The sequence below is a fragment of the Acomys russatus genome, chromosome 16 (genome assembly GCF_903995435.1).
Source record: "Acomys russatus chromosome 16, mAcoRus1.1, whole genome shotgun sequence".
Classification (NCBI taxonomy): domain Eukaryota; kingdom Metazoa; phylum Chordata; class Mammalia; order Rodentia; family Muridae; genus Acomys; species Acomys russatus.
Genome location: NC_067152.1, coordinates 19,580,782 through 19,598,722, shown reverse-complemented (window position 1 = coordinate 19,598,722; position 17,941 = coordinate 19,580,782). Strand labels below are relative to the sequence as shown.

Below are 17,941 nucleotides of genomic sequence, written 5' to 3'. Positions count from 1 at the left end.
AAGTTCTTGCAGAGTAACATTAATTTAACCTCATTCATTCTTTCAATTATACATATATAAAAATTAAAAATCAAATAGATAGAAAAATCAAACTTTAAAAATGCCTTGAAAACACAACTCAGATGCTTGTAGGGAGATTTTTTTTTCATGAACACACTGGCGCAGGGCGAAGTTACATAAGTGAGGAAGTGGAGTACAACGCATGAATGAAGTCAGGCAGCTGCCTTTTGACCAGGGAATTCCCTCCTTCTGCTGCTCAGCATTCACTCCCAGGGACCTGAGCCTCCTTTGCAGAAGGGGAATGGTCCTCCAGCTAGCACAGAGGAAAAGCGTGCATACGTCCTCATTTCTCTTTCTCCCTCTCAACCTTCTTTCCCCTTTCTTCCCTTCTTTACAGATTCCCTGTGACCTTACATCTTTAGGCAAATGAGACTCGAGACTTGCGTTTAATTTTCAGATCTTAGCATTCCTTTTTAAAAAGCCTTGTCATGCTGTCACTAAGTTGCTAAAATTGGTTGAACCCCCTTCCCCCTGGCCCCGTGGAAGATATGCATGCTCCTTACTCAGCAGCAAGCTAGCACTGGCCAAATGGGCTCTTAGTCCCTTGGCCAACCAGATTATTACAGCAGAACTACCAAACAGACCAAGCCCAAGTATCTATATTTTATATGACATCGCCAAATAAAGCAGAAAGGAAACTCCTTGGTGCACGCGTGAGCACGCATATGTATGAATGTGTGTGTGTGTGTGTGTGTGTGTGTGTGTGTGTGTAGTAAGCCGTGAGTTTACACAATGCTGAGTTATAAATCCCAGAGTGCTCCTGACAGCAAAGGCTACCAAATGAAATCCATTACACAGACCTTCCATAGGCAAAGTTACTAGTAGTGTTTTCCTCCGGCAAAATGTTTACACTGCAGATTTTTACCGGCCTTTGCCAGCCGTATGCTCCTCAATAATGAAGCCGAGCCTAACAATGCATCACCCTTCACTTTCTGGTAATGCAATATGGATTAGCACCCATCTGCTGGCCAGGGGAGCTCGTCCTAAGACGGTGGAAAAGTGCCCCCACCCCATTCATATTTTAAAATGTGTGATAGTGGGTTCTATGATCTAAGGATTTTGTTCCCCTTGGAACTCATTCATGAGTAAATTAAAACTGCAAATCATAGAAACAGAAATGAAAGACCCACTAAGCCCTCCCTGAGGTATAATTATTCAACCTTAGTACAGTGCATTTCTGCACACACCCTCAGGCTGTCAGATGGAAAGAGAGAAGAGTTGAAGTCCCCAAACCTGTAGCGATTGTGAGTCATGATTCTATCACTCATCATAATTTAGACATACATGAAACTCACTGACATAAGTATCTGTGCTGATGGGAGGAAGCCCCTCAGCTGCACAGACAGAATGTCAAATGTGTGCTGTGTAAACACATAGCACACAGACCCGCTTCTTTGCCTACATATCTCCATGAAGTGCAAATCTATGCAGATCCTAACCAAGCACTTGGAATGGTGCTCTAGTTCTCTGTTTAGTCAATAGCTACCAGTTCTGCTTACACTTTCATCCCCCTCGCTACATCGCAGGGATTATTTAATAAACACATGTGAAAGGCCACACACTCCATAACACTTCTCCTGGGGTGGAAATAACCTTCTCCTCAGGTTTCTAGCTGAATAATTTAGCTGCTGACACACCAAACCGAATGCAGCCATGACAGGTATCCCACTAATAACTCTTTCTGAGGCTAAAAACAGAGCTTTGCTCAGCTTATTTCCCCCCTCTGTCTACTACCTGCCAAGAAGAAGGGTGGAGACTGAGGACTAATAGGATTCTTGAGAAAATCCAGCCCCTCACCCAAAGTAGTACTTCATGCAGTCTCACAGGGACTCAGATGGCTCTACTGAAAATGACTTAGAGAGAGGTAAGAAAAGTGTATTTTCTAGGTAGTTAAATAATATTGAACAAGAGAAAGAGGGAGAGGCACAGTAGACAGTGTATCCCAGTCCATCCCTGATCACAAGAGTCATAAACCCTCAGAAGTCACTTCAATGTTTGTACTGGAAGATACACAATTGAGTAAGAGAATTCCCACTGTGTGTGTGTGTGTGTGGAGGGGAATGACCCCAGACTTCCCTTGTCTACTACGTGGATATAACTCACAAAATTATTATAGCAACATGTTTTTTTTTTTTAAAGCAGGATGGGCCAAGCTCCAAACATGATTTCACATAACAGATTCTCGTTCTGTCTTTAGAGAAGATTGAAATTAAACAGCAGTATTTAGAATTAGGTACAAAGTAAAGAAAAGGCAGAAGGGTTTTTAATAGCCAGAATCAGGTCTGATTTGGAGGGTGGGGGACTGGCAAGGCTAAAGGAGGAAACATGAAACCTGTCCTACTCCAAAGCTTCTCAAGTGCCTCTGCTCACAGAGGCAGGCCTCCTCCTGGTCTGCTACCTATGGAGACTCCATGGGAAGTTGGCTCAGCCCCTATTTCTGCAGAGGGAATGCAGGCATGAGGGGGAATGGCAAAGGGTCTACACCCTTGGTCCTTAAATGGCAGGTGCAAGAAAAATGAAGTGGTTGCTGGTCAGTGGGAGGAGCCAAAGGACTGTGGAATAGCTGCACAGTTCCCTCCAACCCTAAATTCCTGCACCAAGAAAGATACGTTTTGGAAACAACAGCTCCTCCCAGCACAGGATATTCAGATACAGACGTGGCACAAACCCAGCCCCAAACATCACCTCAACACCCCAGACTCTCATTTACTTCTTTAAAAAAAATCAAAACAAACAAACAAACAAATCCCCACAAGCTGGCACAAGTAGCCTGTGATCAGCACATTCTTAAGGGGAAGTAAGACCTTAATCTCATGCAGCATTTCTAATACTGTAGTGTTTCTGGGGCGTTTGGGGTGGGAGGGCTGTACCACTGAGTTTCAAAGCACCACACCAGCATCTGGGGAAGGCAGGGGTGGGGGCGGGGGAGACTTCATCACTCCAGTCTCTCCTGGTATTCCCCAGTCCCGCATCTTCCCGCAGTCTCTTTAAAGTGCCTAGGCTCTGCATCCATTTTGCCAACCAGAAACCACTGAGTTTGGGAACTTTGGAAGCCAGAGGTTGGGAGTGAAGGATGCCAAGGCTCAGATTTCGGCGCCAGAGTTCTCAGCCAGAAAAGCAGTTGAAAATCAACACCCATCTGCCTCCTCTTTTTCAGTCTCCATCTCTTCATCATTCCAGGACGCCGCAAAGATCCTACCCATAGCGGCACACCTACACACACATACACACACGGACAGGGACACAGAAGCCCGTGCACACACCCTTGGGCTTAGAAGGCTTTTTGAATCGGATGGCAGCAAAGCCACAGAAGGAAAAAGGGCCATGCCACTGCCTCCCTTCCAGCCCTCAGTCTACAGACGATAAAATCCCACACATTCCAAATATCACCATAGAACACACCGCCCGCCCGTGACACCAGCATGTCCCGTACCTGATATGCAGACGATGAAATTGGCTTGAAGAAGAAAAAGCACCTCCCAGACTATTTCCATCCTCTGATTCTCATTCCAGGTGCATCACTCGACGGGAAAACAGGGGGGAAGGGGGGAGCCCGACACTGCACACACATACACACACGCACACACTCTCCAGAGAGCGCACACTCGCGCTCCCACCCGACAGCCGGCCAGGGACAGTCACCCCCAAGATCAATAACGCAGTTTGAATTGTTTCTGCAAATCTCCCCTAGGGCTCTTCGGACGTGCTCCCCAGATGTGCTGACACATGTCCGATGCCTCGTAGCCTCCGAGGTCTCCCTGCTCTTGTGTCTCTGCTTCTTTTACCAGCGGTGGAAACAGCACTTGCGGCGACCGCGGCAGAGGAGGTGGCAGCCACCTGAAACCACCAGCGCTGGGATCTTCCTGCAAAACCGAGACCCCGATCCGCCAAGCGCCACAAGAAGACATAGACAACAGCCCCCCGCCGTGCCGAACTGAGCAGTTCCGGGCTTTTGGCCTCTTCCCCTGTGTTTGCTGAGCCCAGGTAGTCCGCGACAAGTTGCCCTCGAAGTCCGCCCCCCTTCACCGAGGCATGGTCAGAAGGTGGCTGCTGGCTCCGATCCAACCGGTTTTCCTATTTCCGGAGGGTGGGGTGGGGGAAGCAGACGGGGCACACAGAGAAAGAAAGAGAAGCAGAGATTATTTCCCAAAACACCGGTCACCAGCAGCCTCCGATGACCCTCCCTGCTCCCCAAGTCCTCGCGCCGCCTGTAGCCTCCAAGCTGGGTTTTTGGCGATTCTTCCAGGACGCTGAGCCGGAGGCTGGGCTCCCAGGACTGGAGCGCTTCGGGAGGCTCACTGACTCCCCTCGTTGCACGCGCGCTTTCTGTTTTTCTGCGATTTTCCGGAGCTCCCTAGACCCTGCAGATGCCTTGCTTCCATCGCGCGCAACTAGCGTCGCCGCCGAGATTTTCCGCAATGCAACTGCAGGGGTCGTTATTTCCTCGCCTACGGATTCCGAAGCTTTCCCACTTGGAGAGGAGGGGGGGGGGCGGGGAGGGCAGGTGGGGGCGGGAGCAGAAGCAGGAGGGGGTTGGAGAAGGCTCGACCAGGTGAGCCTCGGAGCCGCCGCCCGGAGTCCCCACGTCAGCGGGGGCCCCTGACACCCGGGGGCGGAGGCAAAACTCCGTCCGGGCTTGGGCGGTGAGGACATATGGGACAGTAGCCGGGTGTCAGCACTTCAGGCCACCTTGGCTGCTGCCGGGGCCGGGACCCCAGGCCCCAGCCTTGGAGCTCCGCCCCGCCCAGCCGCCCGGGTTCCCCCTCCAGGAGCGTAGACTTTCTTTTCTCTTTAAAATGAACTTCGAGGCTGCCCGTTCCCTACAGAAAAGCCATGCCGGACTCATTTTGAAAGGACTGTGCCGTGCTCTCTCCAGCGGAATTTGAAGGGTTTTTTCCCTTTCTTTCTTTCTTTCTTTCTTTCTTTCTTTCTTTCTTTCTTTCTTTCTTCTTTCTTTCTTTCTTTCTTTCTTTCTTTCTTTCTTTCTTTCTTTCTTTCACAATCCATTCCCTGCCCTCTTCTTTTCGTCCCTTTCCTGCTCCCTCCTCCCTCTTTCCCCCTTCCAGCTTGGATGCTAGAAGAAGGCTACTTACCTACAATTCTCTTTGCAGGTTTCCAGATCAGGTGAAACTCTTGCCGGCAAGTCTCTCCTAACCTCCACTTTAAGTCCGGGTACCAGAGGCCGCCAAGCGCGTTCCTACCAGACCATCTACGGGAAGACCCACTACCTTCGGAAACCCAGCGTCTGGGGAAACGGGTTTCCCTTCTTATTTGTCATTCACCGTTTTTCTTTAAGGAAGCTCTCAAATGCTTTGGTGGCTTTGCTCGACCCCGGGATACTCTAGGTCGGCGACACTCGGCAGCTTCTAGGGAAGATTTCCCCAGCAAGCCCGCGCGCGCGCGCACTCTTGCCCAGCGCGCTGCTCTCCGGGGCCCCAGGGGAAGGAGGGGGCGGCGAGAGCACCACCCACCACCCTGGCGGAGCGGGAGCCAGCGGGTCCGCAGAAGGTCTAGCCCAGGAAAAACAGCCAGGGAATGCAGTGCGGTTGCAGGGTAAATGCGAGGAAACCCTGCGCTTCGGACTGTTTCCTAAAAGGGCTAGGAGCAAACAAGGAAGTGAAGGGGGTAAGGGGGAGGAGAGAAAAACTGCAGCAGATTTGTATGCATCGATCAAGGCAGGAGTGGCTGGTAAAAGCCCCCAGACCTATCTCTTTTAAGGGTGTTAAAGAAGAGGAGAGCAGGGCAGAGGGAATCCCTGGAAAGATCTAGAATTTCTCGAGGAGCTTGTCCGGATACCCAAGTGTGACGTTGGGAGGTTTTGCATAAGCGCGGATGGACACCACACAACAAACACGCGCACAACCCTCAGGGAGTATTTTGGTAGTTTTAAATTTCTGATGCCTAGAAGCCATTTCACCGTGAGCCTCAGTCTAATAAGCGTAGAAAGGGTGGGTAAGTGGAAGAGAAGGAGGTTGGAAAAATAAACGTGTTGTTGATCGGCACAGTAGATCCGAGAAGACAGTGAACGAGGCATCCAGAGCGCGTGGCATCTAAGGGCGCAGCATCAGAGCCAAAGTAGTTACACCAGAGGACTCCCCGGATTCTTGAGCGGGGTCTAGAGAGTCTAGAGAGGCTTTGTGTGAGTGGGGCGGCATTGGGTAAGGGATGGGGGATGAGAGAGGAAGGGAAGAAAGCTGCTGGCTGACTGCAGGAACCAGAGTGTGTGGTTCTGCAGCCTCCGGGGATCCTAAAAAAGAACCGCTGGCAGACTTGCCTACTCTTTAAGAAGGAGGTGTGGCCGAGGGAATTTTTTTTTCTCCTCTGAGATGACAGCGAAGGACTCCAGGTGGCCAACACATTAAAAATCGAGGATCAGATGAAATAAATCCCTGATTTTTTTTTTTTTTAGGTAGAGAACTTTGAGGCTCAGCAGGAAAGACATTGAGACTAGAGAACATTAAAAGAATCAGAGATGGTGAGAATTAGCCCATTTGGGAAACATATGGGGGAGTGTTTGTCTCCGTGCCTTGAAAGTAGACCACATGAAATTTTTTTTTTTTTTTTTTTTTTTTTTTTTTTTTTTTTTTTTTTTTTTGAGGGGAGAGAGAAGCAAGCAATTTGCCAAATATGAACTAGGGAGAGTTCAGCACCGCGGACAGCGACCTACCTTCCTTCCTTCCAAGCTGAGTTACTGCCCGCAGGAGAGGTTTCTCCAAACAAGGTGACTGGGTTTTTATACCACATTCCATTAATTTATTAACGGATTATGCAAATATCAAGCAAAGGACTCACGTACATCCAGCGTTGTAGCACAGCGTTGCAGTTTTAGAACTGAAAATAATAATGAGTGTTTTTCTGAAAGCTTAGAGATTATGCCTCCCTCTACATTTTGCCTTAAGACCAACACTAGTACATAATAGTTTCTTCCGATCTTTTCTGCCTAAACCTGCCTTTACCACTGTAGAAGTTGAACGTGTCCTTGTTTACAGTGTATTTTAAAGGTTAACTCATGAGAGTAGTTGTTAGTTTAAAAAAGTATGTATTGATTGATTTCATAGACCATGCTTTGATGAGTCCCTAGCAGGAATCATCTCACTTAGTCATCCTTAACATCCTGTTTTAGTCCATTTATGCCACTTTCACAGAATAACACAGCCCACAAAATTTATAAATAATTTCGTACAATCCTGGAGGCTGGGAGAGGGCCAGGGTTGGGACATTCCATATTTGGAGAAAGGCTTCTTTCTATGCCTTTACAAAACAGGAGATGGAAGAGCAAAACATATTAAACTACTCTCCTTGATCACTCTATGGAGGTAAATCCCTTCATTCATGAAGGCAGAACCCTCATGATGTAATCACTCCTCTACAGGCCTGACCTCTCTTATAAGCTCACTGATGAATAAATTCCAGCACAAATTTGGGAGCGCACACAATTGGGCCACCGTAGAAGATCCCTGTGTAATAAACATCCTTAAACAATCTTGTGTCTCAATAGTGTAGAGATTATTACTGGACAGTACAAACTTCATAACTTCCATACATGCCTTATAACTTCCCTACATACCTTATAACTTAACTTCCATACATGCCTTATAACATAAAAAAGCATCACTGTGGGGAAAGGTACCGAGCACTAAGGAAGAGTATAAGTGTTCACCGGACATACATAGAGCCAATCAAAGACAGGATGCAACTGTGCTGGTAGATTACATAATTTCAAAGTTCTTTACATTAAAATAGAGAGGAAGAAAAGAGTACTGGTAGTTGGGAACAGCCTAGAGAATTTCTAAGAAGAAATCCAAAGGCCAGTTCTCTTACATTTGCAACTTGGCAATAAATACAACAGGCCCCTAATGATTTTGGCTCCTTACTAGAGTTTTCCAAAATAAATAACAATAATTTCTCAAATGTTTTCTAGGCTTAATCCATATGTTTTTTAAAACCGTGAATCCAAGTTAAAAACTCAGTGAGAAAATGTTAGGCAGGAACATTTAAATCAGAATACAGTACTCACTCTTATCTTTTATTCTTAAGTCGATGAAAAGATAGGATGAATCCAAAACTATTTATATTCCATACTTTAATTAGCATATTCTCATATTAAAATTTTTAATTATGTGTGTGTATACACACACATACATGCAAACTTTTTCATATGAATGCAATGCTCTTGTGGGCCAGAAGAGGGCATCAGGTTCCCCAGAGCTGTAATTAGAGGTGATTGGGAGCCATTGGATGTAGGTGTTGGACACGGAATCCAGGTGTGGCACCTAGCCATCTGTCCAGCCCCTCATGTTCCTATCTTGATGTCTTTAAAAACCTCTCTCCAATACTGTTCTCATCTTATCTCATTCCTATTCCTTTAATTTCTCCATTACACGTTTAGTGCAGGTGTTTTACAAATGGAGCAGAGTTTAAACGAAACCCATCTGGGAAAGACAGCATCATTGCATTGTAGACATCAGAGTAAGTACAGGAGAGAATAACACTGATATTTTTTCTTTTTCTTTCTTATTTTTTAATAATGGCATGCTTCTAAAAGCAGTCCATATGGAGCTAGAATGTGAAGGCAATCAGGCCTTTTCCTTATTTTTTGCTCTCTTGACTAACCTGCATTCAAGCACAAAGAATTTACCATGTACTTTAGGCTTTACGTCCATTTTTCTCTTTGAGACAATGTCATGCTATTTCGCTCCTGCTGGCCTGAAACTTACTTCTCTGTGTCCTATCCACGACCTTAAGAAGAATAGTGTCAGGAAGACCTTTGTCCTATTGCAGTGGCTGCATTTCTGAGGTCAGTCACAATCAACCATGAGTGTGGAAAAGAATATTTAGAGCCTACTTTACATAGATGACCATCTATAGAAGTGATTTCCTAGTTTTGGATTTGAGAGAAGCAGTTGGGAAAACATCTTAATTTTATACTCAAATCTTCCTATCTAACGTGCATATAAACATAGAATTTTCCTGTCAAGAGTTGAAAATACTTTGCTATTCTCCCATGCTTCTCTCATCCAGAGTCCCATTCTACAAGTAGAACATTAAGATAGGCAGATTTGGGCCCAGGGGTCCCGCTCAAACTTAGGCACCAGCCAAGGACAATACAGGAGGTAAACTTTAAACCCCTACCCAGATCTAGCCAACAGTCAGAACATTCTCCACAGTTGAGTGGAGACTGGGATATGACTTTCTCACATACTCTGGTGCCTCACATTTGACCATGTCCCCTGGAGGGGGAGACCTGGTGACACTCAGAGGAAGGACAGCAGGTTACCAAGAAGAGACTTGATACCCTATGAGCATATACAGGGTGAGGAAGTCCCCCTCAGTCACAGTCATAGGGGAGGGGAATAAGGGGAAAATGGGAGGGAGGGAAGAATGGGAGGATACAAGGGATGGGATAACCATTGAGATGTAACAAGAATAAATTAATAATAAAAAATATTTTTTTAAAAAGTTGAAAATACTAAAAGAGAAAAGGTATGTCATATTTTTAATTTAAAAACTCAATAATATTATGATAATGGTTTTATCCAGGCATATTATGAGTTAATATGGTCCCACCCAATAACAGTTTCAGAAAATTCAGGCATGATGGTATGTACTTGCTAACCCAGCATTCTAGAGGTTGAAGCAGTGTTGTTAATCTGAGGAAAACTCAGGCTGTCTCAGAAAAGAGAACCAGACTCTGGCAAAACCTGGACATGAACAAGCTGTTTCTAAAATCTGTATGAAAATACAAAAGGCCTAAAATATACAAAGCACATTAAAAATAAAAGCCTGATTTCAAGACATAAAACTATAATAATCAAAACAACGAAGTAGCTGCATCAGGGACCCAGAAATAAATCAATGAAACAGAAGAGCAGGGAGTCAGTCCAGGAATAGAATGTCACACATTAATTCAGCTGATTTTCACTGAAGTGCAAAGTCATTTCCTTCAAGAAAGAGTGATCGTTTAGGCATGGTGAGCCAAGGAAGCCCTGAGTGGATGTGTAAGGAGTGAATGAAGCAAACGTGTGTTGTTGCTGTGGATATGGTCTTGTCAAGGACCTACGCCTTGGGCCCATGGGATTTGACAACAGTTTGTCACTGCCCCTGGGAGTAAAGGTCAGAGGGACAGCAGAGTCTTCTTCTGGTCTGAGTGCAGATGTTAACAGCGTGTGCAAGTATGAGTGTTTACAAATGATTGACCAGGGCGTGCAAAAACTAGCAACTTCGGCCTCTTATATATTTACAGTCTGGGATTCCTCCTACAGAGACCTCCTACTGAAAATAGGCAACCCTCCCCCTCCCCTGTGCTATCTACAGTAAATTCTCCGAGGTTCTGGGTTGCTGTGTGGTGTGTGCCACTCCATCATAGCACACATGCTCCACTTGACGCCAGATACTTTTTTTCTACATTTGTCTGTATGTCTTCTCTTTCTTCATTCCCTCATCACCCCTGTTAGAGTAAGCCTCAGCTATGAGAATTGGGCATTTAGAGATGGCGTCTTCTTCACATATGCATATCTATAGTATATATTTTGTATCATGTAAAGTGCTATGTGTGACAATAACTTTTAAGCATATAAAGCAAGAAGGATCTATAAAGAACGTAGAGGTGAGACAAAACAAGTGTGTATAGTATGCTTCCATTTATATGAGATTATCAGAAATATACTCTATTCCATAAAAGCATATGCCAGCTGGAATTGGACTCAGAAAACTAGGGAGGGACAAGAGGGAGAGATTGCAAAAGAAAAACTTAAAAAAAAAATAAATGGCATATTTGTTATTTTGACTTTATTAATACATTATGGATATATAAGCATATATGCCAAATTTTCTGGTTGTATATTTTAAATACATTCAGTTTGCTTTATGTTCTTTGTACTTTAACATTATTTATCCAAATTATTCAAAGTTTTGGAAAAGTAAATAAACATGATAATGATAAACATATTAACAAACTGTTGGTGGATTATGTCTACATTGACTGATTTCACTGTCAGTTAATATAGAGTTACCCAGAAAAAGAATGAAAACTGGGAGAATGGCTGTATAATTTGTAAGGTTTTCTGTAAAGAACTAAACCTGATATCGTGCCTCAATCTATGTTACTTGTATTAAATCGCTGTGTTCTAATTATCCTTTGGGTTCCATACAACTTCTCATTATTGACTGGGGTAATTTTTCTTGAAGATGCTTGAAATTACAATGGCAGTGAGACTTGGAAAGAGGCCAGTTTGTTGGAGAGAAATGAAGACTTGAAAGATGAGCTTTGGAGCAGACTGAGCAAAGATTTTGTCTACCTGACTATGAATGTAGGGTTAAGGATTCTCCATTTTCAGGATGTGTTTGAGGGTTCTGAGAAAACTGCATTCTGGCGCTGAGATAGGTGGTGAGGTAATCGAGGTGTTGGCCTTGCATTAGGCAGGAAGATGCACTGAAAAGTCCTGATAAGTATGGCATGTAACCCTATGATCTAAGAAGAATTCCATTTAAGAACCAGTTAAATGTTAAACTCTGAGTGATGATTACAAAATGCAATATATTTTGTTAAAATTCTCATGGCAGCACATGGGCTGCAGCGATCAGGGTGTTCCAGTAGATCCCAAATATATGCTTATGTGGTGTCAGAAACAGAAGTAACTTATGATGCTAGCTCCAAATGAAGGGTAGACTCGATAGCGACAAAGGGAAGACTGGTAGCAGAACACAATGCAGGGTGGGCGGTGATGAAGACCCTCGTGGGGACACAGAGCATGGACTCCTGCAGGGACTCCCCAAGAGCTCACAGGAAGTAAAAGGCAGGACTAGAGCTCTGTGTTCAGCAAGCAGACTGTGGAAGTCAAGCAGGGAATTAGTCTCCTGTTTCTGTTATGGCAAATTGCTACAAACTTATTGACTTAAAACAGATGTATTATTTGGGAGTTCTCTAAGTCAGGAATCTAAAACTGAGCTACAGGGGGTGTTCTTTCAGGAAACTCTGTGACTTCTTTTAGCTTTTAGTTCCTTGGCTCAAGGCTCTCCTTCAGAAATGTGTCCCTCCACCCTCACATCTTTTCATCCTCTGAGGAGGAGGGGGGAGGAGGAGGATTTGGGATACAGATCAGAAGCAGAGGAGTTACATAGCATGTTGAGCCCCTGGGTTCTATCTCCGGTACAAATAAATAAAATTTCTCAACTTCCACATTTGCAAAAACTGTTTTGCCATGTAAGGCAGCATAGTCCATGTTTCAAAGATTTAATATGAACATCTTTAAGTGGATATTATTTTGCTCATCATAAGCAGATAGATAGAGGTTTCATGAAGCATGGAAAGTACAAATGAATGCAGCTGTTTGTGAAATAACAGGAAATGGAAAGCTTAGTGCTTTTCTATCTATATAATACTATGCTTTGTATATATTATTTTCAATAGTGAGTTCATGTGGCTTCTGGAGACTTTGGTTGAGTCAGTCCATCAATAAAGACAGGAAGTTATTTACAAAGATGAAGCTTGCTTATCTAGAAAAATACCAGATGCTGAAATGGACATATGCCACCAGAACGTATTATTGCCATCTCTTTGATTAGAGGATTAATGACCTCTGGAACTCATTATATTTCTGGAGGACACTCTCATCTCGTCCCTAATTAAATTTATTATTAATCTATGGTTTTTTAAAGTAAAATAATAGGAGTTTCATCCATATGAAATATTATGATTTATTTCTGTTTGAATTGTGGGTGATAAATAATGGCCAGAAAAATAATACATACTGTGATTGTAATATGTGGGCCTTTTTTTGGGGCATCATTTTTATGTGTTTGTTTTTGAGACAGGGTTTCTCTGTGTAGCTTTGGCAGTCCTGGGACCAGCTTTGTAGACCAGGCTGGCCTCGAACTCACAGCAACCCGCCTGTAGAGCATCATTTTTGAGGTAATGAAATTCATACTACATTTTTCTTTCTTTCATTATTGTTAATATTTTTCCATTGTTTATCTGGTCAAACTGAAATTGTTACAAAATGGGTAACAATTGTTATTTATTTGAATAAATTTTAAATCATATGCATCCAACCTTGGTCTAACTCAATCCCCTAATGTATAACTGAGAATAACGAACCATTATTTTTGTTATTACACAATATAGTGGGGTGCTGAAACAGACGGTAAAAAATCTTTTTGCTTTTGATCATTGTTCCTGTGTGTTTGTGTGTATGTATGTCTTCATATGTCTGTGCTTGTATGTGTTCATGTGTACATGTATGTGAATGTGTGTGCACACACACATTCCCTCTTCCTGAACCAGCTGCAACAATCATCAGGTTGCAGGTATAGATTAATATAGAGGATTTTAGTTTCATAATGGTTCTTAGGTTTAAAGAAAGGCTTTCTTTAGTATAACCGTCTGCTCCCATCCTCGGCTTGTATAATTTTGGTGTTAGCAATTAGTGCATTAGGCTTTTAAATTATTTGCTGATCTTTTTACATTGCCATTTAATGATTAGCCCAAAATCTACATAGTTCCACTTTTTATTTTGCACCTGAAAGGCAACTTCCTGCTCTCTACTCAGAAATTTCTTCATGCTAGACTGTAGAGCCTTCTGTCTTATCCCATAGGCTACAGCCCTATGATCCATCCCCTTCTCTTTCTACTGTTGGCCACTGTCCCCCACAACCAAGTGTTTCGTTTGAGGTTTTTACTTGAGATCTTGCTTTACTTGCCTGTTTAGGAATTCATGCCTGGTACCATTAATTGGCAAAACAAAACAAAACAAAACAAAACAAGAAGCCAGGTATCTGGCTAGATCATAATTCCTAAGAGAATTTAGCACTGTTATTCTGCTAAATGACCATAGTATTCACCTTATGTCCTAAATTTTCATTTTTATACACCTATGTTACTATGTCTTTCAGTCTTCACCAAGGAAGTCTTTTTTTTTTTTTTTTTTTTTTTTTTTGTACTCACAACAGGATGAGGGAAATGGGTAGTTGCAGTGGGTTTGATCAAAACACATTATACAAATGCATGCCAGTATCAAACTAAAAAATAAATACAAGAAGTATAAAGATAAACCCAGCACACTTTAATTAATTATAAAAATACAGCTCAAATAAAAAAAAGGAGCAAACAACTTAAATATAGTGAAGCAACATACTGTGTATTTTTACAGATTTTCTGGAAAACTATATATGTACTTTTTTGGAGTCAGAAAATTTAATTTTTTTTCAAAGACATTTGCCAAGCGTAATTTCTAATGCATGTATTTGGTATTCTTTTTTTTTTTTTCAGGTAATCTTACTTAATTTTCTAAAAATATATTTTATTAATTTATTCATATTACATCTCAATTGTTATCCCATCCCTTGTATCCTCCTATTCCTCCCTCCCATTTTCCCCTTACTCCCTTCCCCTATGACTGTGACTGAGGGGGTTCTCTTCCTCCTGTATATCCTTATAGGGTACCAAGTCTCTTCTTGGTAGCCTGTTATCCTTCCAAAAACTATATTTTTATGAAACTATTTCCATGGAAGACACATGACATTCTGAAAATTTTCTATGTGTACTTTGTTTCAGGCAGTATAGAGTAATGAAGACCTTTTGACTGGATGTGTTTTTTTTTTATAGAATATTAAATTCATTCCTTATCATTTAAAATATTCAGTGAACTAAGCCATAAAATTGTTCAACCATTAAAAAAAAAAAAAGATGTTTCAAGGCCACTTGCTCCACAACTGTACTGCTTCTACACACATGTCATTAAACAGTAATTCTCTGCTCACACCCTGAGTCCTGCGTCTTTACTTCCTAGCATTGTGATGTAGTTTAAAGGAACGTATTTAAGACCTACCCTTGACATATCTAATTTCTATCCTCAGTGGTGGTTTGGAATATCATATATGTGGAATATCATATATGTGTCTGTCTTTCATTCAAAACGCTGAAGATTTCAGTCAGTGAGGCGTGTTACAGCAGGAAGAAGGATCTAGGACAAATTCCATTTTAAGTCAACAGAAATCCAAGTTCTTTACTTCTTTCATCAACGGCTTTTCAAAATTTGTATCCAACTCCAGCAACCAAAGCTTTCTCCCTGATAGAAGAGTTGAGTGACCATGGCAGGGCTCTCAACTTTCTGTCTCTGTCCTCAATTTCTGCTAGAGAGAGAAAACTCATTATAACTAGATAATCTCCTGCCAAGCAAAACAGGAAAGAGATGAGTACCCAAAACCCCATGACAAAGTTAGCAACAGGGAGACCAGTGGAGATTCTAAGACTTAAGGCTTTTCTTACAAAAATATGAAGAGGCCATTGTCAAGCACCACAAAACATCCAGGCTGCCTTAACTGTCGCATAACTCAACACCAAGTAATGACTCTCATTTCACTAATTCAAATGGTTTCTTCTAATGAATCTTTTAAAGATTCTTAGGAATTGACCTGACCTGATGCCAAACTTCCTCACAGAGGAGGATGGATATAAAGATAACATTTGGAAACATATTTCATTTTACTCTCCCATAAATTATTTCTTTAGGAACATGCATTTTAAATGAGCAAGAATGAAAAGTTAAAGATATTTTAAGTGATCAATTATTAAAATAAAATTATATTCTTTTCATTTGAGGTCACCAACTTTTCTCATAATAGAACAGAAGTTTCTGGTGACTAGTTCTCACTTTTCTTTCCTATGAAATGGGAAACCAACTGATATCAAGCCCTTTCACTTCATTGTTTTATTGAAAAGAAAATAAGAATCAGTTTAATTTTCTCCTCTGCATAAGCATGTTTCAAAAGAACGAACTGGGTCATTTTAGAGGTATTTCATTAGTGATTTGAGGATTTTTCTGGTTCAGCAATCTGAGACAATAGCAGCTCTTTTAAAAGAATATGGTTGATTTTAGTTTTCTTGTTTGCACATGTGTGTGTGTGTGTGTGTGTGTACCTGAGTAAAGGTGCCCCTGGAGATCAGAAGAGGGCATTGGATCCCCCTAGGGTTGGTGTTTCAGTTGGTTGTAAGCCACCTGCTGTGGATATTAGGAACTGAAATAGAGTCCTCAGCAGTAGCATGAGTGCTACTCAGCTATGCTATAAGTGCTAGGAGTGCTGAGTCATCTCTCCAGCCCCACTAGAAGCTCTTACTAAGCAGAAAGTGTGTGATATTTCAAAAGACTCTTCATGTGAGTTAAACTTTTAAACAAAAATTAATTTTAATATATTCTGATATTATTGACCTATACAAGCATACAGAGTGAAAAGTTGCGAGAGTAAATGTTCAATATTTTTGACAAGGCTTGCTGGTACGAGGTAGTAGTATCTATAACAGTTTAGAAATTTGGCTTTTGATATCTGGCAATTGAAGTCTGTCAAAGCAGGCACGTTGCATTCTCCTCTACCAGAGATCTACTTTAAAACAGTGGTGTATAATCCTGAGCAAGTCTTGCTTTCTGTAAATGAATAAGCAATGGCTGAAGTTGAAATGAAGTTTGACAAAATATGTATAGATAAGGGAACTTAAGAACATCAACCTAATCATTTACACTACAGAGAACACATTTATGCTTACCATATTAGAAGATCAACCTGGAAGATATCGATGCAAAAATCTAAAACATAATTGAAAACGAGTAGTAATTTTTCCAAGATAACTTAATGTAAATAATTGGCTAATTACTCATAATAGCACCAATAAGCCTACAGAAAATACCAAGTTGACACAGAATCATGCAAAAAAAAAAAAAAAAAAAAAAAAAAAAAAAACCCAGTTGCCTTCAACATATCTGGGTAGATCAAACAATGATGTAAGGATTATGAGAACCTGGAAGCCTGTTGGTGAGTGCATGCAGAAGACCCAGACTATAAGGTAAAGAAAGCTTGTTTCACATAGGCACTGGTACCTTCTAACCACAAGAGAAGCTGTAACTCAGAGCTCTAAGGTAGGTGTGGTGCTTAGCTGTACCACTACATAACAGATTGCTGGTAAAAATGACTGCAAAGTGGAACCAAACACTGCTTGGGGAAGTAGAGAGCTCTTGATGTGGAGTCACTTATAAAACGCTAGATGCAAACTTAGAGAGAGAAACTTCTTTTTCCTTCCTCCTTATCCTCCTTGCAACATGCCCTTTTGACAAAAAGGGCTCAAGTTGACAAGAAGGAAATATGTATAGTGAAACAGACTACTCGAGTAAGCAAGGATCAGGAGCTAAAAGATAGCAGGCTATAGCTGTCACATCTATTGATTCAAACAGTGATAGGTCTTTGTTAGGGAAAGAATGATCCATCATCTTATGTTGCTATGGTTCAGGATTTTGAAGGTGGAGTGTTACTTATATGCTTTTTTAGAGTACTTGATGAGACTGAAGGGGTACTTTTCTTTCATTCGCCGGCAGTTCTCATAGCTAACAGATACTTTTGTATGCATTTGACTTTTTAAAATCTGTTTTTGTGTTAGACTCTTGCTGATCTACAAACTAAATAGCCTAACCGGTGGTATATTTTACTTCTTCCAATTTGTATCTCCCACACAAGCCTGTCCCAGCACGGTCAGTTCTTAGGCTCTCTTCATAATCACAACTGACACTCAAAAAGATGATGATACCACGGATATCGCCTTTTTTCCTCCGTGTTGCTAGATGACAAGACGACAATGTATGTGAAAAAAGAAAAGAGCTTTCTTTATTTTCATGCATTTGTTTAGAGACATGACTCTGAGGTCACCCGAGTTAAAGAAACAATACAGCACACCTACGGCTTTAAAAACCGTGATACACAGAGAAAGCATGCCCAATGCAAAGCATCACAGGCAGCCAAGGCCTGATGGCAGCACCAAGTCACTTTAAAGTTGGGGTGTAGCAGAGAGTCACCCATCCAGGAAAAGAACCGTGGTCCTCCCTCCCCCTGGGCTACCAGC

The 17,941-nt window shown here is 42.1% G+C and overlaps 1 protein-coding gene across 1 annotated transcript in view; it reads right to left on the bottom strand.

The window, feature by feature from the left end:
* Ca10 (carbonic anhydrase 10) overlaps positions 1-5,581 on the bottom strand; it is a 508,465-nt gene extending 502,884 nt beyond the window's left edge. The window contains exons 1-2 of the mRNA XM_051158295.1: positions 5,154-5,581; positions 3,494-4,134 (exon numbers count right to left, since the gene is read on the bottom strand). Coding sequence (XP_051014252.1) covers positions 3,494-3,554 — 61 coding nt within the window. The 5' untranslated portion in view covers positions 3,555-4,134; positions 5,154-5,581. The remainder of the gene's footprint in view (positions 1-3,493; positions 4,135-5,153) is intronic.
* Positions 5,582-17,941: the final 12,360 nt, after the last annotated feature.